This window comes from Bos indicus, chromosome 25 (genome assembly GCF_029378745.1).
Source record: "Bos indicus isolate NIAB-ARS_2022 breed Sahiwal x Tharparkar chromosome 25, NIAB-ARS_B.indTharparkar_mat_pri_1.0, whole genome shotgun sequence".
NCBI classification, from domain to species: Eukaryota; Metazoa; Chordata; class Mammalia; order Artiodactyla; family Bovidae; genus Bos; species Bos indicus.
Window position 1 is genome coordinate 4,557,974 of NC_091784.1, and position 20,771 is coordinate 4,578,744.

Consider the following 20,771-nt stretch of genomic DNA (forward strand, 5'->3'; position numbering starts at 1 on the left):
GGGCTTTCTCCCAACCCTGTGGGCGCCACAAGCTCTCCGTCTGCTGCTGGGAGCTGGATGGGACACGCGGTGCTGAGATGGAAGGTTCTGGACCACACGTTGTGGGTTCAGCTGCACCTGCCACGAGCACCTTGGCTCTGGGAGGGGCCGGGCTCCCTGGCCTCCTCGGGGCCGTCAGGCTGGAAAGGTTCCTCTTCCTCCGCTGTATCCTGGAGCTGACTCCCCACATTACTGAGGGGCTACCGCCCAACCCAGCTCAGCAAAGGGAGGCCTGTGGCAGAGCCGGGGCCCCGTCCACAGAGGGGCGGGCAGGGCTGACCTGAGGGCGGCGCGGGAGTGGCTCCTCTGTCTGGTGCGGCACGACCAGCAACCCTTGCCTGCCTTGGCCCCGCTGGGTGTCAGAGGCCAGACCATGGGCGGGTGAACACCACCGCCTCCCCTCCGTGCACAGCCCCACAGCTGGCAGGAAGAGCGGCCTGCCTCTGGAATCTGGACATGCATACTCAAGAAATGCGGAAAAGACATTTATTACTGAGCTATAAATTAGAGGCGGGCGGGCGGGTGGGCGGGAGGAACCAAGCGGTCACGTTTTGGGCGGCTGCTGTCTCTCCCTGTCCTCCTGGGCCTGGATTCTGAGTTCCTCCTCAAGACGCTCCTTCGCTCGGACCACCTGGGGAGGGGGTCACAAACAGTTAGGCTGGGCGCCCCCTCCCTCCCCAGGTCCTGCTTTGGCTTCCTGGAGGGCTGTGGGCAGGTCAGGGAGCTGGTTCCAGCACCCCGCCAGCTAGCAGTCCGGGCTCTTCGAGGCCATGGCTGCTGGGGGCCACCATCCAGGGTGACACAGGGCCCAGGCAGTTCAGGGGGCCCCCTGAGCCCTGGGCACCCTTCTCCTGCCAAGCTCTGAACCGCCCAGGAGTGAGGGATGCCCCGGCCCACCCTGCCCGCGCTCACCTTTGACTGCAGGTAGAAGGAGCCACCCACGGATTTATCGTTCACCTTGAATAGGTGTTCGTAGTTCTGCAGAGGAGGGGAGACGGTGAGTCCCTGGTTACAGAAGCGGGGGAAGCTAGGAGATGACAAAGAAGGAAAGCGAAAGGGCTCGCCCCTCAGAGCGCTCCAACGCTGGGAGCCACTAAGGGGCGGAGAAGCGGACAGGCGCCCATGAGACAAGGCCTGTGCCTCCGCCTCTGCGGCCTGCACACCGACAAATGACGGCGGCCTCCTCGAGTCCCAGCCGGCCATGCTCAGGGCCCCCACTCCTGCCCCCTCCCCTCCCCCGACCAGCTGGCAACCTGCCACCCTCTCCCCATTTATGGGCGGCTTATCTCCGAGCCGGCCGGGGGGGCCTTACCTTCTGGATCTCCTCGGGGCTCAGCTTGGAGACGTTGAGAATCTGCTGTGCCTCCTGGAGGCTGAGGCCTGAGAGGTTGGAGGCGGCCGCAGACTGGTGTCCTGCGCGTCCCCGGGCGTCCGCCGCTGCTCGGCTGGCTGTGTGAATACGTGGGTGAGCGCCCAGCTCCCAGCGGCCCAGGGCTGCCCTGGGGAGCAGCTCATCCCCGCCAGGGGGTACGGGAGATGAGCAGGGCCAGGGGGCATGTCCTCCAGGAGGGGATTTTGGGGCGCCAGGGGTGGGTAGGCAAGTGAGGACAGGTTTTCCCCACCAGAGGACGGGGCAGGGGCTGGTCAAACCCGGCATCAGGTCTCCAGCCTAGACCAGGAGATGACCCTGTCCCTCGTCTTCCCCACCCTCTCACCCCGGGCACGCAGCAAGTCGGGGAGCTTAGGCTGCTAGGGGAGCAGAGTGAGGCTGTGGGCAGGGGTGGCAGCCCAGATGAGACCCGGCTGCCCTGTGGTCACCGAGGCCACTGAAGCAGGCCGCCTTGGGTGACCTCTCGATTCAGGAGCCAGTACACTTTTCCTTAAAGCGTCAGTGAATATGTTTTAGATTCTGCAGGTCAATTAGTCTGTGTTGCAATTACTGGACGCTGGCTGACTGTTCCAATAAAACTTTATTTGCAAAAACAGGCAGGCAGGCCGGCCAGTGTGCCCACTTCTGGCCGGATGATCGTGTCAATCAGGTCTCCCTTCTCTGGGAATGTCCCAAGATCAAGCACTGCCCCCGAGAAGAAGTGTCCCAGGCTACCCAAGCTGCCAGAACCCAGCCCACAAGGGGTCCCTGCATTCACAGGTGGCCCAGCGTGAGGAAGGGGCCCACAGCTACAGGGAAAATCTGACCCAAGCAGGATCTCCCAGCACAGGGAGAAGGAACCCAAGCTTACCTGCAAACTCCTGCCGCAGGGCCCGGGCAAAGGCCCTGCCCACCACCTGCGCACCCATCACAATGATCTGGGCCAGGTACTTGGCCTGTGGGCAAAGAAGGCACCTGGTAAGTGGACTGCATTCTCAGGGCCCCGGAGATGAGTCCTGGAGGTGCTGGCCAAGTGGCAAGGCTGTTGGAAGGCTGAGGCGAGGGACCCCAGCGCGGCGGCCACAGGCCACTTCCTCCCAGCGCCTGATACAAGATTCTGCTCTGGGAGGCATCGGAGGCTCACAGGAGAGCAGTCTTGAGTTTTGGGGGGCAGGTACCCGAAAGAGTCCCCCCGAGGGAGATGGGGCTCTCTCTCAGCCTTCGGACAAGGCGGACAGGAGTGAAGGCAACGTGGCCTGGGAGCCAGAACTTGGGGTTGGTCCCGGACTCACCGCCAGCTCTGCATCTGAGCTTGGCGGGTCCAGCCTTCATCTGCTGGTGGTGAGATGCAGGGCCATTCTGATTCTCCCCACGTTATTCAAGTCCATTCCATTCAACACAACAAGAGAGCAAAATGCCCTCCACCCTAGGCCCCCGTTCCTCCACTGGCTCACCGCTTCACTCAAACCCCGCCTGAGTCAGTGCCAGGGCATCAGACACACAGGACCCAGCCCTGCGGGAATCCCCCCACTGCCTCCGTGGGGCACTGGACCACGTGGTCTCAGAGAGGCTTCCACTCTGAGACCACGTAGTCCAGTGCCCCACGGAGGCGAGTGGGGCATCAAGCAGGACCAGAGGTGTACACGGTCAACGGAGGGAGGGGAGCCCTCAGGAAGGACGTGGGGACTCTGGGGGGTGAGGGCACTTCTCCTGGGCAAGTAGGATCATGATGGTTACACGGGGGCTTTTTCAGGCAGAGGGACCGGGGGAAGCCCAGACTAAGAGAGTATAAGGGATGACTGGGAGCAGCCAAGAGCCTGGGGGACTTGGGAGGCGAGACGAGTAGGGTGGCTGAGACAGGAAACCTACAGACCTTACTATGACTAGGGATAACAGACAGCACGTGTGTGAAATGGTACACACATGTGCATGAAGGATTCTGGCGAATGCTTGCTGCAGGTCACCACGGATCACGTGGCGCCTCCAAGTGTTGGTGTCCAACAAGAACTTAGCCAGGGTGTCGAGCGCTGTGACGGACACATTTTATTGTGCCATCTGATCCCGACAGCTTGAGACACGCAAACACAGAGTTTAGTGACCAACCTGAGGACACATAGCTGGCACCCAGGAGGAAGATGGGCAGAAAACCCACAGCCTGTGCTCTCAGCTGTGGTGTCCCCAGGCTGCCCACTTCACGTAGGGTCGGCAGGGAGCGCAACCGAACAAAAGGGCAGGACCCAACTCAGAGGCTCAAGACGGGCTTGTCAGATTCCAACGGAACCCGGATTCCAGAATTGGCCTTGCTGGGCCTCCCTGATGGGTGAGGTGGGTGTGGTTCTGGGCCAAAGGAGAGGTGAGTTTGGATTTCACAAGCCCCATGTTTCACACCAGAAGGCAAAGCTCTGTGAAGACTCGCCAGTGGTCAGAGGGGGGGGCGAGGCTGCAAGTGCTGAGGTGAAAAGGCCCAGGAGGATGCGCTTCCGGTCGGAGAGTCTCACCTGGCTTCCCCCAACTCCGGCTTGCCTGAAGCCTCTCCCACGTGGGGCAGGAGGCTCTGAGATGGACAGCTGGTCCTGCCTGAGGGACAGAGAGGCTAACAGGCCTGCCAGTGGTTCCGAGGGTTCCCTTGGCCAGGAACTCCCATCAGGCCTCGGACCTCCCCTCCTGCTGCCACACTTGAGAGCCTGCATCACCACACGCCTGCACTGCCCTGTCTGGGGAACAACACAGCCCAACATGGGACCAGAGCCCTGCAGCTGGCAAAGGACCGCAGGTGGCGTTGGGGGCTGGGGAGCACTTGGGAACATGCTTTGTCCCACGTCAAGTGCATCAAGAAGGGAACCTGGACCCGGACAGACTGATGTGCAAAGCTCCCTTCACGGCACAGTTCCTTGGGCTGGTGAGCCGAGCCAGCATGGACCCACCCTCTTGTCAAGGACACACCGGGATAGAAAGGAGGCTGTCTTTGCCCAGGGCGCCTGCAAACAGCTGCGGGCATCACAACCAGGCAGGAGGAGGTCAGGACCAAGACCATCACATCTTCCAGGGCACATCCAGGGTCTGGGCTATGGTGGGCACCAGTGGGTGCCCAATACATATTTGAATGAATGCGACCCTTGACAGGGCTTCCCAATGCCTCCCTCTGCTGAAGGAGGGCTCTGGCCTTCCCACAACAGACACACACACACACACACACAATTCCCCACTTCTGTTGCTGCTGCAGCCAATACAGTCCACTCCCCAGCTCCATCTAGTTACAAAGGACTTTTCTGGTTTTATCTTCCCTCACCACTCTCCACCCCACACACTACAGCCACGCCCTTTACTCCCTGACTCCAAGATCAGTTCCCCTACTTCCTTACTCCACAGTCTCGGTAACTCTGAATTCATACACCTCGGGTCACTGTTCTCAAGTGCACAGTTCAGCACTTTTTAGGATATTCACTGAGCTGCACGTAGCATTTTCATTATCCTATCCCCAACAAACTCCATACCTACTAACCCACTGAATACCCTCCTTCCTATGCCAATATTGTCAAACCCCAACATCCTTCAAGATTTGGCTTGGACACAGCTGGTTGTCCAGTGGTTAAGACACCATGCTTCCAATGCAGGGGGTTACAGGTTCAATCCCTGGTCAGGGAACTGAGATCCCACGTGCCACCACCAAAAATAAAGACAAAACTCACATCACCCCCATTTCCTGGAGTGAAACCTTCCCAGGCTCCCCCCATTTCTACCAACCCATCCTGCACTGTCTTTCTTTTCCCATTAATATATTGTCCTATTTTATGGATTCGTTGGTTTTCTCTTTTAAGGTACAAACTCCTTGGGGGCCACGTTTTACTCGGTCCCTCAAGGCTGACTGAGTCACGTGCAGGAACATCTGTGAGGGACCCAGTTGGGGGGGTAGTGGGGAGTGGTCCTCAGAAAATGGCAGTGACTATTACAAGACAAGAACAACCACTAAGTGTGTAGTATCAGTTAAAACCAGGACGAGAGACCCTGGAGAAGTCAGACTCTCTGAGCTCCAGGTTGTTTACCTGGAAGACAGGGACAATGAGGGCATATGCTTAAGAATTAAATGAGAATCTACATAAGCCCCAGGGCTCCGGGCCTGGCACTAGAAAGCTCTCACGATCAATTAATAAGTGCTTCCTCAAACCCACTGCCTCAATAACTTGGGGAACAATCCTCTATCAGGGGACAGATCTCAGGACTCTGCACTGTTAAAGGTCCCCAGGTGACCTGACTCTGCTAGGGTGGCCCAGATCTGTGGGCTGGCTCGGGATGATACCGCAGATACGCTCAATTATCGGTGTCGCAGGCTCAAGTCCCACTTCTGCCACTTGCTCGTGAAAAGTCCTGGAGCCCAATTAACCAGCTTTCAAATGGGAATAATGGGGCAACACCATCAACTAGCTCGGGAATCGAACAAGGACCCCTACACAAGGCTGGTGCACGCGGCGACCGCATCTGCTTGGTATTCCCTGGCCCGCCCCGCTCTCCAGACAGATGGCTCTTCCTCGGGCCCCGAGGTCGCCAGCGCCCGCAGCAGGGCGCCCGGTGGCGACTCCCGCCTAGTCCCGGCTTCCCGCCGGGCATACAGCGGGGCGAGCGGCGCCCGCAGCCCGGCCGGAGCTCCTAGACCCGGCCCCCGCCCCCGGACTCGAAACGGCCTCTTGCCCCCTCCTCCGGGCTCACCATGGCGACCACTCAGGTTCGGGGGTCCGACTTCCTGGCCCCGCGGCCCCGGCTCAAGGGCGGCCGGCGGGTCAAAGGTCAAGGAAGCCTGAGAAGAGCGCATGCGCCGGGCATGCGCGTTGCTCCATAGGCGCGCGGGGCGTAGGCGGAGACCTAAGGTCTGTGGGCGGAGACCTAAGGCCTGTAGGTGGGGCCGTGGGCGGGGCCTGCCTCAGCCTCAGACGCTGGGGAAACCTCCTGAGGCTTAGGACACAGGACACCGGACACCGTAGGCCCCGTGACTACCCTGGGGTTCTAGAAACAAAGAATAACGCCTGTTCTATCTGGGGCGGGGGGGCAGATACTTCTTCCCTACATTTTGCCAAAGTATTTGGGACTTAAAGACATAGAATAAACATACATTTCACAAACGTGATAAGGAGTAAGATGCTAAATTCTCACCAATATTTAAGACAGGAAAACTTCAAAAAAGGCTTCAGGGACATCCCTGGTGGTCCAATGGTTAGGAATCCACCTTGCAGCACAGTGGACACGGGTTTGATCCCCCAGTCCAGGACCTAAGATCCCACATGCCACAGGGGCAACTAGGCCCAGGCAACAACTGCTGAACCCTCATGACAACAAAGATCCCACGTGCTGCAACTAAGACCCAACACAGCCAAATAAATAAATTAATAAATTATATAAAAAAATAACTAGTAGTTAAGAAAAAAGAAAAATTGGTTTCATTCCAGGTTCCTTCTGTCTAGGAAGGAGGGCTCTTCTCACTCCTCCAAGTCTGTTCCAATGTCACCTTCTCAGCGAGGCCACCTTGACCCCCTACCAGGGCTGCAACTTGTACTCCATTCCTTTGCTTTTTCAAAAATTTTCGGTTGCATCACACAGCCTAGGGGACCTTAGTTCCCCACCAGGGATTGAACCCATGGCCTTGGCAGTGTAAACGGTGGAGTGAAAGTTCCTCTTTGTTTTTCTACTACCAGCTTTATTGGGAGATAATTCACACCCCACACAATTCGCCCCTTCGAAATTCACAATTCAATGCTTTTTAGTATACTCACAGTTTGCAACCATCTCCACTAGTTCCAGAACATTTTCATTCCCTGCTTAAAACTCCACACTCATGAGCAGTCACTACCTATTTCCCCCTCCCCTAGTCCCTGGTAACCACTCACTGCCTCCTCTGTCTATGAAGGTCTCTTCTGGGTGTTTTACAGAAATGGAATCATACTATATGGGTTTCCCAGGTGGTGCTAGTGGTAAAGGACCCACCTGCCAATGCAGGAGATGTAAGCAAGGTGGCTTTGATCCCTGGGTGGGAATATCCTCTGGAGAAGGAAATAGTAACCTGCTCTAGTATTCTTACCTGGAGAATCCCATGGACAGAGGAGTCTGGTGGGCTACAGTCTATAGGGTTGCAAAGAGTTGGACACGACTGAAGCGACTCAACATGCACGCATGTGTCTGGTTTAAACCTCCGTTCTTGATCCCTATTTTTTTTTTTCCCTGAAACTCCTATCACATTCTATCAAATTATACCATTTATCTGTTCCCTCCCACTAGAATGTGGATTCCTGGTGGGCAAGACCTCTTTTCTCCTTTTCTCTACTCTTGGACATCAACACCTGGAAGAGTGGCTTTTTAAAAAAAATTTTATTTTCGACTGTACTGGGTCTTTCGTGCCGCACGCAGGTTTTCTCTAGTTTGGGTGAGCAGAGCTACTCTCCTGCTGCAGAGCATGGGCTCTGGAGCGTGGGCTCAGCAGTTGTGATGCATGGGCTTAGTTGCTCCACGGCACGTGGAATCTTCTCAACCAGGGATGGAACCCATGTCCCCTGCATTGACAGATGGATTTCTAACCACTGGGCCAGCAGGGAAGTCCTTCATTCCCTGTTGAATGAACAAGAGTCCGGCTGCCTCCTACCGTGTTCTGGACCACCACCCTTCTTTCTTTTCCTCTGTGTCTCCAAATGCAGTCTTTTCTCAGCGCCCTTCCTTTCATCTGAAACGTTCTTCTCAGGGCTCTCTCCAGGGCTCTGTGACCCTTAGGTCTTATCTCTTAGCTTCATCACTTCTCAGACCCTGACCACGGTCTCCCCCTGCATCCCAGGGGCTCCCTTTCATGAAGTTTATCTACTTCACAGTTCTCTGCACACTGTCTATCTGCAAACTCGAGCATAGTCTGGCTCCCCTCTGCCTACTAAAACTGTGCCAAGTGCCTTGAAAAGCCTTGTCTCTCCGGTTCATGACCGGAGCTGCCATCCAGAGAGAACCTGGCCAGGTACCCGTGTATCGGATGAATGAATGAACTCCCAGCAGGAGCAGAATGAGGCCTGGGACCAGGTGGAGCCCAGGGCCAGACTACCGTCACCCTTACCGCTGTCCCCTCCCCCTTCCAGCCGGCTCAGAGACCACAGTGGCACCAGGGTGGCCAGCTTAGAAAAGTTTAATTGTTGAAAACATCCAGGACACGTGCAGGCCAGTCCCTGCGGGGCTCACACCCCCTTTAATTGGGCTATTAGCTCTGTGACACCCATTTCTCCTGGCTTCAAGTTTGGGGAGCAGGGTGACTGATCCCAGGCCCCTGAGGCTGGAGCTGCTCCAAATGGCCAGGTGGGGGCCAGCCCCCTAGACCCTTGACCGGAACTGGGGCAGCAGGCAAGATGGGATGGCATGTGATAACTGAAGGTGCTGAGCGAAGCCAGCCCAAGCTGGGACCAGCCCAGGTCAGAGGAAGGGGGGACAGGGAGCCTAGCGCCTGCCCAGGGACATGCCCCTGAGCCCTCACTCCACCCCACCCCTATGCCCCTGGCTCCGCATGCTAGCAGGCAGTGAGGAGAAGCGCCCAGTCCCAGAAAGAGCAGAGATGCGGACAATCCATGGAGACTGCAGCAGGGCCCAGAGGCTGTGGAAATGCCCAACACTCAAAGGAAGTTTGAGTCAACTGACAGATGGGGCTTCTGGAATGAGGTGTGCCAGGGCCAGGAGGTGGCTTCCAGTTTGAGGGAGAGACGTGAGGTGCGCGGGGGCACCAGGCTTTCCTGGAGGCGGCAGTGGAGGGCGAGGCTAGAGGCGGCTGGTGTGCAGGCTGGTGCGCAGGCTAGTCCTGGGGAAATGAACCAAGAAGCAGGGTGGAGTTGGGAGGGCCCGGGAGGCGGGGGTGGGCGAGCAGGCTGCAGGCGTGAGTCGGGGAGGGATGGGAGAGGATGCTGGCCCCCAACCGGTCCACTCACCCACTCGTCCTCGTCCACGCCTTCGAAGGAGTCCTGTGGGAGCGGGTCCTCCCGGTTCCCCAGCTTCGCCACCATGGCACTCAGCAGCTGGGGATGGGGTGGAGGTGGGAAGTGAATGATGGTCTCTGCATACGGAGGTCCCAAGTGCACTTGGGTCTGGTTGGGTTGGGCCGGGCCAGGCCAGGCCAGGGTAGGGCCTCTCCCTGCCCTTCCCTGGCTTCCTGAGCCCCACCCCGCTACGACGGTCAGTTTCAGAATTTTGGAAGACCTCCCCATCAAGCTGTCCAACTAACAGATGGGCGACACCAGCTCCTGGCCCACTCGGGGTTGGACTAGAGAGCTGAAAGGCTGCGCCATGTGCAGCCAGGACCTCTTCCCCCCCTGCAGCCAGCCCTCTCCCTGCCTACCTCTTCTTTCTTCTGCTGGTCTGACTTCTCCTCCAGGTAGACTGAGGAGGGGGCCCGCCGGGCAGGGGCTTCACGGGGGGCCTGGCTCACTGGGGCGGGACCAAGGACAAGCATCAGGCAGGAGAGAGGCCCCTTGGGACCAGGCTTCCTGGTTCAACCCCTGGGTTCCAGCCCGTAGGATTCCGTGGCACAGAATCCAGAGGTGGCACTTACAGCTACTCAACCCTCGGTTCACGTGGCCTGCCCTCGGCACCAGGCTGTGTGCATGTGCTCATGCATATGTGGGGTGGGGGGCTTCTGACAGAAACACAGACCCTGGGCCCTACCCTCTAGGGGCTCAGAGACCAAGTCCAAAGTATAACCACCTGTCCCCAGGAACGCTAGAGCTTCCTGAGTGCCAGCAGGGGTGGAGGGTCAGACTTGGACCTTCTGCCCCTTTCTCCAACCCCCACCTGCTTCCCTTCGTCCTCCCCTCCCCCATCGCCCAGGCCCTCTTCCTACCTGGGGTCATGCCGGGGGGCTGCAGGCTGAGAAGCCGAGGCGTCCCATTAGCACCTCCCAGCCAGGCCTCAGCACTGAGTGCCGGCTCCCAGCTCACGGTGGTGTCGGGGAACACGTCGTCCTGGAAGAATTCTTTCTGCAGCGACGGAGGAAGGGGATGCTCTGAGGCACTGAGCAGAGGCCCAGAGCACACAGGCCTCCACTGGGCAGGCGGGCATGGCGAGACCCAGGACCCCAATCTGAGGTTTCTACGGGGCTCAGAATGTCAGCAGAGTAAGGCGCGCAGATGCCCCACAGAGCAGTGGGTGGGGCAGTCTGGTGACAAGACCAGCCAGGCCCCAAAGCCCCTAACAGGGGCCGGGGAGGGCTGGGCGTTACCATGCTGCATCCCCAACTCACCCTGACTCGGGGCAGCCGGAAGGCGACAGGCTCCAGGGAGGTCTGGCGAAGTCGCAGGCATCGGGCGAACTCCACCTCCCGCACGTCACACTCTGTCTTAGGCAGGAGGATGAATCCCTGGGGTGGCAGGGGAGTGTGAGAAAGTCACTCAGTCGTGTCCGACTCTTTGCGACCCCATGGACTGTAGAGTTCATGGAATTCTCCAGTCCAGAATACTGGAGTGGGTAGCCTTTCCGTCTCCAGGGGATCTTTCCAACCCAGGGATTGAACCCAGGTCTCCCACACTGCAGGCAGATTGATTACCAGCTGAGCCACAGCTGACGCTAGAGTCCAGAGTTCGCTGACACCCGGACCCCCAGTACCCCTCACTTAGGACCTCCAGGAGAAGGCCTAGCCCTGGATGGTGGTGTAATGTTTAAAAACTAGCTCTTGGGAGGAACAATGTCCTGGTTTGTAGCATTTGCCTAGTTCTATGGTGTAAAAACTGCCCGCCTGGCCAACTTCACGCCGACAATGTGACTGGGGGAATGCAGATACAGGAAGAGAAGTGCTGTAACAGCTCGTGGTAGATCCCTGGCAGACAAGGGCCCACAGATTAAGTAACCTCAACAGCACAAATAACAGTGAAGTCAAATAAAATAACTGCAAAGTGATAAATTAAGTATCTATTGCCTTGGTCTTTATTTTTTTTTATTTTTTTATTTTTTTTAAAATTTTTATTGTCTTGGCATGTGAGATCTTAGTCCCCTGACCAGGGATTGAACTTGTGCTCTCTGCGTTGGGAGCACCGAGCTTTAACCACCTGACTACCAGGGAAGTCCCTGCCTTGGTCTTTAATGCAACTTATTTGTGGGTTCATAAAACTTAACCTTACGTAGTTTAATTTTCAGTAATGGGTGAGTTTAACAACCAGGTCCTGAGGCTGCCGGGCACACCCTGCCAGCCGGTGCCCGGCGACCCGCGGGTCCCATGGGCCTGTGCAGTTTGCCCACAAGGCCACTAGGGGGCGGAGAGCCCGCGGTCCTACCTGGGGACGACCCGGAGTCCGCGCGCTGGCTCACCTTGTGGGGATCGGGCGATGTGAAGCTGTTGCACTCCAGGAAGAAGGGGGCCTCGGGGAGCAGCTCGTACAGGAACACACGGGTATCGCCCTAGGGGTATGGCAGCAGTGAAGCGGCTAGCTTCAGGTGCCTTTCCCCCCATACCTGCCCAAAGCCCCTGCCTGTGCGCCCCGGCCCACCTTGCCGGTGAGCAGCACCAGGCCGGTGTCTGGGTCATAGCTGGGCAGCAGGGTTGAGGGAGCCACGTCCAGCCCGAGCACTGCGGAGGGGCCACCAGCCAGGGCCTTGGCTGAGTACAGGAGGAGCTGGCGCTCGCTTCGGCTGCAAGAGAACAGAAGCAGGTCCTCAGAGCAGGAGGGGCCTGGGGCAGGCATGATAAGGACTCCACAGCATGTCTGGGCTTTTTTCCCCAACATCCTGCTCTAGGGCCCTTGCTCCAGCCAGGCTGACACCCTCTGGGCCGTTCCAGCCAGAGTCCACTGCCCTCTCCTCCGGATCTGTGGTTACCGGTTCCTTTGTGACCCAGGTCAGAGATACCTCTCTTAGGAGGGCCCCCACCCGCCGATCCTCCCCCCAGAGCACAAAATGCCCCTCCCCTGGACCTCTCCAGGAGGCTTGTTTCTGTTTTGTGGTCCCCACCAGGAATGGGCTCCTCGCACCTGGGACAGATCTCATCCTTCTGGGCCCCCAGTTGATTCCTCCCCATCTCTCTCCCTCTCATCCACACGTCCATTCACCCATCCATCCACCCCACCATCCATCCAACCATCCATCTATCCATCTACCCATCCATCTATCCATCTACCCATCCATCCACTCAACCATCCATCCATCCACCTACCCATCCATCCATCCATCCACCCACCCACCCACCCACCCATCCATTCATCCATCCACCCAACCATCTATCTACCCCACCATCCATCCACTGACCTACCTATCCATCCAACCATCCATCTATCTATCCACCCAACCACCCATCTATCCATCCATCCACCCAACCATCTATTCATCCTCCCAACCATCCATTCACCCATCCATCTATCCATCCATCCATCCATCCATCCATCCATCCATCCATCCACCCAACTATCCATCCAGTAAGTGAGGGTGGGGACAGCTTCTGCACACCTAACAGGTGTATGTGTATCTTGGGGACGGGGCACGGTGGATGCTGAGGTCTGGGGATGGGAATGGTGATCCCAGAGTCCTCACCTGTCAAAGCCTGACACCAAGAGATAGTGACCGTCACACACCCACACAACGCGGGCTCCACGGGCCCCCTCGGGCCCTGGGCCTTCCTGTTAGGATACAGCATATGAGGCCCAGCCGGGACCCCCACGGGGTCTGAGGGCTGCCCCCAGCCCATCCTGCTCACCTGCAGGGGCTCAGGGCTACCCCGGGGCTCGTAGATCCGCAAGCGCCCGTCTTTGCAGACAGTGGCCAGCTGCTGCCCATCGGGGCTCCAGGCCAGGCCAAAGATCTGGGGGCAGGTGGAAAGGTTGAGAAGCAGCCTCTTGCCCCATGGCTGGGCACCTGCCCTCCAGAACTATCCTACCTGATCCCGGTGGCCCTGTAGCCTCAGCCGCTCGGCTCCAACCTTGAGGTCCCAAATCCGAACAGTGAGGTCGTAGGAGGAGGAGGCCAGTACGTCGGCCGCCAGAGGGTGGAAGCGCAGAGAATAGATCTTCTCCGTGTGGCCTGGGGTTGAGGTGTGGGGTGACACTGAGCCCCCCGGGAGCCTCTACCCACCCCCCAGCCCCCACCCAGGCCCCCCTCACCTGTGAGTACAGCCTCAGGCATAGTGAGCACCTCCTGCAGGCCATCAGGGGGCACCCGCCACAGCCGGATCCTGGCGTCCTCCCCGGCTGCGGGGTGAGCAGGCTCGTCACTGCTGGCCCAAGGCCCCCAGGCTTCCCTTGAGCCCATCTGGGGCCCCGGGACCCTCCCTCAAGCCCAGCACCCAGCCCAGCCTCTTTACCCACGGCGAGGCGGTGGGGGTCAAAGGGGTCCCAGGCCAGATCGGTCACAGCCACCCCATTCTGCAGCGTGGGCAGTGCAGTGTCGGGCAGACGGCCAGGCTTCCGCAGCTGTGGGAGGTGCCCCCACCCCGAGGCCCATCAGTAACAGGCAGGAGAGCCCAGTCCCAGTGGCTGCAGGGCAAGTGGCACGTCTGGGCCTTACTGTCTGCAGCCGACGACCCCCCAGGGTGATGCCCAAGCTCTCTGCTCAGCCACCTTGTGCTCTGAGCCCCAAGTGCAGACCGTGAGGCCCCCAGGAAGTGAGGGGGCGGCTGGAGTGGTGGGAGGAGCTCAGGCTCGGGGCTCAGGGGGCCTGGGTTTGATTCCCAGCTCCACACTTACACGGCATGTGACCCCATGGGTCACTTATCTTCTCTGTGCCTCATCACTCTCATCTGTAAGACGAGGATAAGAATGGCACCCCCAGCATGGGATACTGGGCGGGGTGCCTGGCACACGGTTTGAGCCTAGAGAAGGTGAGCTGGCGTGGGCACTCAACGCCTTCAGCATCCTGCAGGGGGACATGGGGACTGAGTGGTGGGGCTGGCCCTCACCTCCAGCACGGCCACCTGCCCCCCGCTGCTGAGCAGGGGCACAGCCACACGCAGCTGGTTGGCGCAGAAGCCGTCGCTCTCGCCGGGCGTCGTGAGGTTGAGCCCCTTGAGGTTGGTGATGTGGCTGTCTCGGTGCAGGACGCTGCCCTGAGCGTGCCGGAACTTGGAACTGGGGCCTGGGTGCAGGGGGCAGCAGGGACATGGAGCCACGTGAGGTGAGGGTCCCCGGCCTGCCCACCCTGGGAAGTCCTGCAGGGGCGCCTGGGCGAGCCCTGAATCTGGGCCTCCTGCTCCCCTCGGCAAAGGACCCCAGCCTCTGCTGGTCTGGCCAACACAACTGCCCAGATCTCAGAAAGTACAGGCCATCGAGACTCACTTCACCCCACAAGGAAGTAACTGGTACTGGAAGGGAATCAGGACTGGGGTGCAGAGGAGGGTGGCTGGGGTGGGGGATAGCCCAGGGCGCCCGTGCTAGGGGCTCACGCTCACCCAGCAGGCTCTGCAGGGACCGCTGGCTGGGGCTGGTGCCGATGCCGCTGGTGCTGGTGAGCGAGGGCCCCAGGCTGGAGGGCGTGGAGGGCGAGGTCAGAGAGCTGGGTGTGGAGGAGAAGCCCTCCTAGGGGAGAAGCATCCGGTCAGCCAGCGGGCCCCCTGTGGGTGGGTGGTCGGCCAGGGTCTGGGGTCATCACCCTGGGACACTGGGGTGGGCGGGAATCCCCACTGCAGGATGTGGGGTTGGGGACGCAATCACTGGTGGGGCAGGGGGTAACACGGGGGTGAGCCGAGCTTTAGCGCACGGGGCAGCGGGTGGCAGCTGCCAGCTCCTGACTTTGTGGAAAAGCGGGCCCGGAGTGGTCAGGATTGTTCAAGAGAGGCTAGAAATTTAGATTTTTTTTGTGTGTGTGAAAGTCTCACTTCCTAGGCGTTTTGCACGATTTTGAAAACGCTGGGGTTCTTCACTTCTGCTTCTCGAGTTTCTCACACCTGTGGGGCAGGCCACACGCTGCGGCCCGCCTGGACCCCTGCCCCCTGCCCCCTGCTGATACTCACGCTGGGGTCTGCGTCACCTACAGGCGTCCCCGCGGGCTGGGCCGTGGCAGGGGTGAGCTCTGCAGGGGGTGCCAGGCAGGAAGTGAAGCTGGGGTGGGCCCGGCGGGCGGGGTGCAGGCTGACCCTCTGCACCTGTGGGGAGAGGTCCACAGTGGAGGCAGAAGAGGCGGGGCCCCAGGGAGTGGGGGGACACTGGGCCGCTGAATGCCAGTCACGGCTGGAGGGGCTGTCAGCCAGGCCCCGGCCTTACCTGCTGGTCGCTCCCCGCCCACCAGGCATGGGGGTCAGAGGCGGGCACACAGCCTGCGGTGTCCGGGAACAGGTCTTCGTGGAACTCCACGGTCTGGCGGCAGACAGGGGCAGGCTGGTGAGCTCGAGGTCCCCCACCCCAGGCCCTCCCAGCCCCTCCCGCAGGACCCCTCACCTTGCGGGGTACGTGGTAGCTGATGGGCACGATGGCCGTGTCGCTCAGCTGCAGGACTCGCAGCACCTCGCAGCCCATGACGGCCAGCGCCCGCCGGGGCACGAGGGCCGCCCCCCGCAGCGCACTCTCCAGGAGGCACTGGGTCACTGGTGGGGACATGGCGGGCGGAGGACTGTCAGGGCAGGCCGGGGAAGGGGGTGATGGTGCAGGGTGGGGGAGGCAAGCAGAGCTTACCCGGGCTCAGTGCTGGCTGCTGGGGGGCCGCCTCATAGCAGTAGAGCTGGTTCTCTCCCTGTAACGAAGCCCACCCACGTGCCATGCTGACCGTGCTGGCGGTCCGGGCTGCCTGGCTCCACTCTGGCCGCCCCATCCCTCCCTGAGGACTGAGTCACAGCACCACCATGGCAGACGCCTACTAAGCGCCAAGCCAAGCCGGGGTGCCACCCCCCGGCGATCAGTATCACAAGTGCCTGCTGGGTATTCGTCTGCTCCATTCCCAGCCTCGTCCTCGGGCAGCTCACACTCTAGGCTGTGACCCTGACTGTGTGCCCGCAGCCCCTGGCAGAGGCTGGAGCCCAGGCAGCACTGTCCCAGCTCCCCCTCTGTGTGGGGGTGGTGAGCATCCTACATCTCTACTTTGCCAGTCAGGACCAGCTCTGGCCTGACGTGGGTGGGTTCTCCTCACCTTTCCTGCCAGGACCAGCAGCCCCGAGTCTGGGTCCAGCAGGGGCACCAGAGACCTGGGGGAGGGAGACAGCAGGTTGTGGGGATGCAGCCAAGTCCCCATGACCAAGGGGCGGCAGCAGGGCTGAGTGTCACAGCACTACACAGGGGCTCAGGCCAAACTCAACCGTGGCCCAGAGGGGTGCAGTGGTGTCCACGCTGGTGTCCGGGGACCCTCCACCCACCCACTCTCCCCGTGCTCCCGACATGCCCCCGCTTCCCAGCCTTTCTTTTCTGGGGTCCATCTGCCCAGGGCTTCCCTAGTGGCTCAGTAAAGAACCCATCTGTAAGGCAGGAGACCAGAGTTCGACCCCTGGGTAGGAAGGAAATGGCAACCCACTTCAGTATTCTTGGCTGGAGAAGCCCATGGGCAGATGAGCCTGGTGTGTTGCAGTCCACGGGGTCACGGAGTCGGACCCTACTGAGTGACTAACACCATTTCCATCTGCCCAGCTGCTTCCTCCCAGGACTGTGCCAGGCCCTGGCACAAGGGAGCTGCTCCCCCCCGTTTCTGTACCTCAGCCCTGATCTCCTCCCAAGCTCAGTAGTGCCAGGAAACCACCCCACCCCCCACCAACCCCCAATGTAGGTTTTGTCTGTAGTCTCACTCCAACAGCCTAGACACCAGTCCAGGGAAGGTGGGGGGTGGTTGGAACCGAGGACTGCCTCCATCCCTCCATCCCTACCCAGCACAGCCCGGACCGCACTAGGGCTTGGGGCTGTAGCCTTGGTCACCCGGCTCCTGGGCCTCGATGGCCTCGTAGAGGCCCAGCACCCGCCTCAGCAGCACTTCTGAGCCCCTGTGCTCGAGCCTGAGCCAGGGGCCGAGGGCAAGGGCTCCTTCCTGCCCTGCTTCCCGGCCTCTGTGCTCTCCATCCCCCCATTCCCCAGGTGGGCCCTGGGGCAGGGCAGAGGCTGGGGTCAGAGGGGCCAGGCTGGAAGCCCCTGGCGTCCCTGCCGCTCTCGGCCAATGGCCTGTCACCGCCCAGGGGTTTACTCCCCTTTCTCCCCTGGGCCCTGCAGGGCCCCCGGCAGCCCACCAGCCCTGTGAGTGCTGCCTTCCAGGCCCTGAGTTGGGGGGAGGAAGGCGGGGAGACACCCAGGAGCACTCGGACAGGCGGCTTCATCTGTTTCCTGCTCCTGGTCTGGTGTCACATCCCTGGGGACCCCCGGGCCCGGGCCCCCACCTCGACACGGACACACTCATCCTCAGATGCAACCCCGCCGCCCTCGTGGTGGTCCCAGCGGTCAGAGGTCGCCCAGCTGTGGCAGCTGCCTTCGGCCCTCACCCAGGCAACAAAGGGCCCAGCCTACCCGGTCCCCTGCCAGCCAGCTGCCCACCCGCCCCCGCCCTCACTGGAAGGGAGCCAGGGAGGACTGGGAAGCTGGGTGGGGCCCTGGGTGTCTCCAACAGCTTCCTTGAGCGCCTGGGGCCGGTCACCTGTGAGCGACACAGCCTCTAATTACCTCGGGCTCTGCAGGGTGAACTGGGCTCAGAACTGCCATTCCTGGCCTGATCTGACCACTGCCCGCTGTTAGGGGGGAGGGGGAGCAGGGGAACAAAGTGGTCGTGTGATCTCCGACGTCTCTGGCCCTAACACCAGCTCCAGTGGGGGCAGAGGCAGGTCCCTTTGGCGGCTCTAACTGGACTTTCACTCACGTCATTCATTCCTGGTTGAGCTGGTTGGTGCCCAGACCTTAGCTGGGCTGTCAGCTGTGACCAAAGGTGAGTGTAACAGGCCCCCACCTCTGTCCTCAAAAGCTCACAGCCTGGGTGATAGGCAGATACAATTCCACAGGCAAACACATGAAGGAAGGGTTTTCTGAGGACACATGGCAAGAGGGCACAAGGGCCTGACTCTGGCTGGCTACAGAGGAGGGGGTGTTTCGTATGACCCAAAGGTTAAGGAGGGAGCAGGCAGGAAGGGAACTTCGCACGTGCGAAGGCCCTGTGGCAGGCAGGTGCACGGCCTTGTTTGAGGAACAGGAAGTAGGACAACCTGGCTGGTGGCCTGGGCAGTGAGGGAGGGTCTGAGGCCAAGGGTAGGGTGGCAGAGGCCACCCAGAGCAAGGCCTGGGGCATCAGGAAGGGAGTTCAGCCTCCTCCCATCAGGTGAGCAACAAAGAGCAAATGACACATCTCGAGAAAGGTAGGATTAGATTTGTGCAGAGCAGAGATCACAGTGTAGAGACGGGCAGGAGGAATGAAAACAAGAGTCTGAGAGCAAGTGGGCTGGGCAGGGAGTCTTGCCATCCTGCTGCTGTCATGGCGAGAAATGGGGGAGCGGCTTGCCGGTTCCACCCTGGCATCGGTGGCTCACTGGTGCTCTAAACGAACCTCCTGTAGAGGCGTGACCTGGCACCCCACCCCCCCACCCCGGCCCCGTCGGCCCTGGCTGGCTGGCCCACTGACTCAGGTGCTAGGGGCGCGGGGGCAGGAAGTCATGGAGGGCAGGGCTGGCTTCTCTGACAGGTCAGGCCAGTCTTCCTCACCTCGGGCGGAGCTACCTGAGCAGCTCCGCCAGGCAGGAGCATCCTGCCTCTGCTGTCGCACAGGCCATGAAACGGGGTCATGGCACCCGGCCCCGAGGGTTGGCCAACAGCTGGCACGGGCCTGACCCCAGGCCTTGTAAAGACAGCCAAGCCAGGTCTGGATCTGGAATGCAGAACCAAGCCCCAGCCTGGCACGGGGCCAGAGGGCATGAAAGCTGGCGAGGGCATCTCTCCTGCTGCCATGGCACTGGGGGAAGGGCTGGCATCTGGGCCTGCCACTAGGAATGGGTTTGACCTGGGTCTGGGGGTCTGCTCTGGACTCAAAGCCATGGAAAGTCTAAAGCCTGGATCTGCCCCCGACCTCTGAGCCCAGGTCCCAGAAGATGGGAGAACAAGGGTGGTGTCAAGTGGGTCCTGTGGGGGAGGGCTTGTTGTTCACTCGCAAAGTCGTGTCCCAGTCTTTGTGACCCCATGGACTGCAGCACTCCAGGTTTCCCTGTCCTTCACCATCTCCCGGAACTTGCTCCAACGTCCATTGAGTCGGGAGGGGTCAGCCTTTGATAATCCCACCAGCTTTCCCAACGCTGCTGCAAATAACACAGGAAGGACTGCAGGGAGCCTGCCAGGAAAAGCAGCTTTAAGAACCCTCCCCTAGTTCTCTCCGCTAGCCCATCACTCTACTCAGACCCACCACCTAGACATCCGGGCACTGCCACTGGTCCAAAGCAGTCCAGCTCCCTTGGTTCTGTTCTTATCACCCAGGCTGGCCACTGGGGTCTGCCCGAATCAAGCCCTGACCCCCACCCCCACTCCCTTGCTCCCTTAGAACAAGGGCCTAAGACAGGGTAGTGCCTTGACACCAAAAGAGGACAGGATAGAGAAACTGGGGGGTGGTGTCTCCTGGAACCTCCTTCAATTTCTGGGTGGACGGGAGCATGGCCAGTGTGAGCCTAGGCTTGGGATCAGGGCGGGGTCTGGATGCTTTAAGCAGGGGGTATCTCATTACCAGCAAGAACAGGTCACAGAGGCGAGATGCCCCGGACCTGTCAGCTAGTCCTGTTCCTTTAGGAGCGTCGGGCTGGACTTCCCTGAGAGCCTTAGTGGGGACACAAGGCCCAAGGGCAGAGGCATAGGGACAGTCTGAGCAGAGCCACACGGTACCGACCGCAGACTCAAACCCTGAAGGGAGCGGGGGGAGTGCAGCAGTCTGGGCTGGGGTGACTGGGCACAGTGGGGACGGGGGTGACCTGTGAGTCTGGGCCTTGGTCACAGGGAGCAGCAGCCACCCAGCCTCAGCTGACAGTTTCCGCTCAAGGCAAGTCGGGAAGTTCCATTCTAATGTGAAAGCATTGGACTTTTCAGCGTTGCCAGTAGCTTCCAACTTTGAAAAAGTCCCGTGTGAGTCAAATGAAATACACTTGAGGGCCTGCACACTGACCTAGGAGCGGACATTCAGGGGTTTGCAAGGCACACCCCACATCCATATAAAACAACAAAAACGAGGGGTGCAGACCTCTGTCCATCCTGGAAGGCGGCCCTGTGGGGGGAGAGGTCCTGAGGAGGAGCAGAGCTGAAAAGGAAAGTCTGGGAGGTCACTGTTGTGGCTGAATCCCGCTTAGCCCTGCTAGAGACTAGACACGGAGGCCGTCCTGCCTTCTGGGGGCCATCAAGTTCTTCAAAAGCCACTCAAACCGCCCCCCCTCCCGAACTGGTGTGGCCGTCTGCTGGGATAAGCCATCAGGCCCCCCGAGATTTGAGCTGGCCCAGCCAAAGGCGCTGGCTGCAGGCTGGGCTGG

The 20,771-nt window shown here is 60.1% G+C and overlaps 2 protein-coding genes across 8 annotated transcripts in view; both read right to left on the minus strand.

Annotated features, from left to right (window-relative positions):
* Window positions 1-511: 511 nt before the first annotated feature.
* PAM16 (presequence translocase associated motor 16) lies at window positions 512-6,262 on the minus strand. 3 transcript variants are annotated; one of them, XM_070779562.1, is made up of 6 exons: window positions 6,113-6,218; window positions 3,907-4,122; window positions 2,280-2,364; window positions 1,352-1,488; window positions 952-1,017; window positions 512-670 (listed from the first exon to the last, which is right to left on the minus strand). In XM_070779562.1, exons 1-6 carry the CDS (start codon window positions 6,113-6,115, stop codon window positions 584-586), a joined length of 594 nt encoding a protein of 197 aa, XP_070635663.1. In that variant the 5' UTR covers window positions 6,116-6,218; the 3' UTR covers window positions 512-583. The 3 variants fall into 3 exon arrangements, with proteins under 3 accessions (XP_070635663.1, XP_070635664.1, XP_019843232.1); XM_070779563.1 differs by lacking the exon at window positions 6,113-6,218 and adding an exon at window positions 5,857-5,994; XM_019987673.2 differs by lacking the exon at window positions 3,907-4,122 and having other exon boundaries at window positions 6,113-6,262.
* A 2,277-nt stretch (window positions 6,263-8,539) lies between these two features.
* CORO7 (coronin 7) overlaps window positions 8,540-20,771 on the minus strand; it is a 53,082-nt gene continuing 40,850 nt past the window's right edge. Inside the window, exons 10-28 of one of the 5 annotated variants that reach the window (XM_070779559.1) lie at window positions 16,445-16,499; window positions 15,994-16,051; window positions 15,760-15,905; window positions 15,586-15,678; window positions 15,357-15,467; window positions 14,775-14,901; window positions 14,286-14,461; window positions 13,692-13,800; window positions 13,492-13,578; window positions 13,269-13,411; window positions 13,089-13,193; window positions 12,926-13,011; window positions 11,890-12,031; window positions 11,711-11,800; window positions 10,650-10,766; window positions 10,251-10,386; window positions 9,750-9,838; window positions 9,343-9,429; window positions 8,540-9,215 (exon numbers count right to left, since the gene is read on the minus strand). In XM_070779559.1, the coding sequence (XP_070635660.1) occupies window positions 9,210-9,215; window positions 9,343-9,429; window positions 9,750-9,838; window positions 10,251-10,386; window positions 10,650-10,766; window positions 11,711-11,800; window positions 11,890-12,031; window positions 12,926-13,011; window positions 13,089-13,193; window positions 13,269-13,411; window positions 13,492-13,578; window positions 13,692-13,800; window positions 14,286-14,461; window positions 14,775-14,901; window positions 15,357-15,467; window positions 15,586-15,678; window positions 15,760-15,905; window positions 15,994-16,051; window positions 16,445-16,499 (1,963 nt within the window). In that variant the 3' untranslated portion in view covers window positions 8,540-9,209. Of the gene's footprint in view, window positions 9,216-9,342; window positions 9,430-9,749; window positions 9,839-10,250; window positions 10,387-10,649; window positions 10,767-11,710; window positions 11,801-11,889; window positions 12,032-12,925; window positions 13,012-13,088; window positions 13,194-13,268; window positions 13,412-13,491; window positions 13,579-13,691; window positions 13,801-14,285; window positions 14,462-14,774; window positions 14,902-15,335; window positions 15,468-15,585; window positions 15,679-15,759; window positions 15,906-15,993; window positions 16,052-16,444; window positions 16,500-20,771 lie in introns of all 5 variants that reach the window. The other 4 variants (XM_019987670.2, XM_070779557.1, XM_070779556.1 and 1 more) reach the window with 4 other exon arrangements.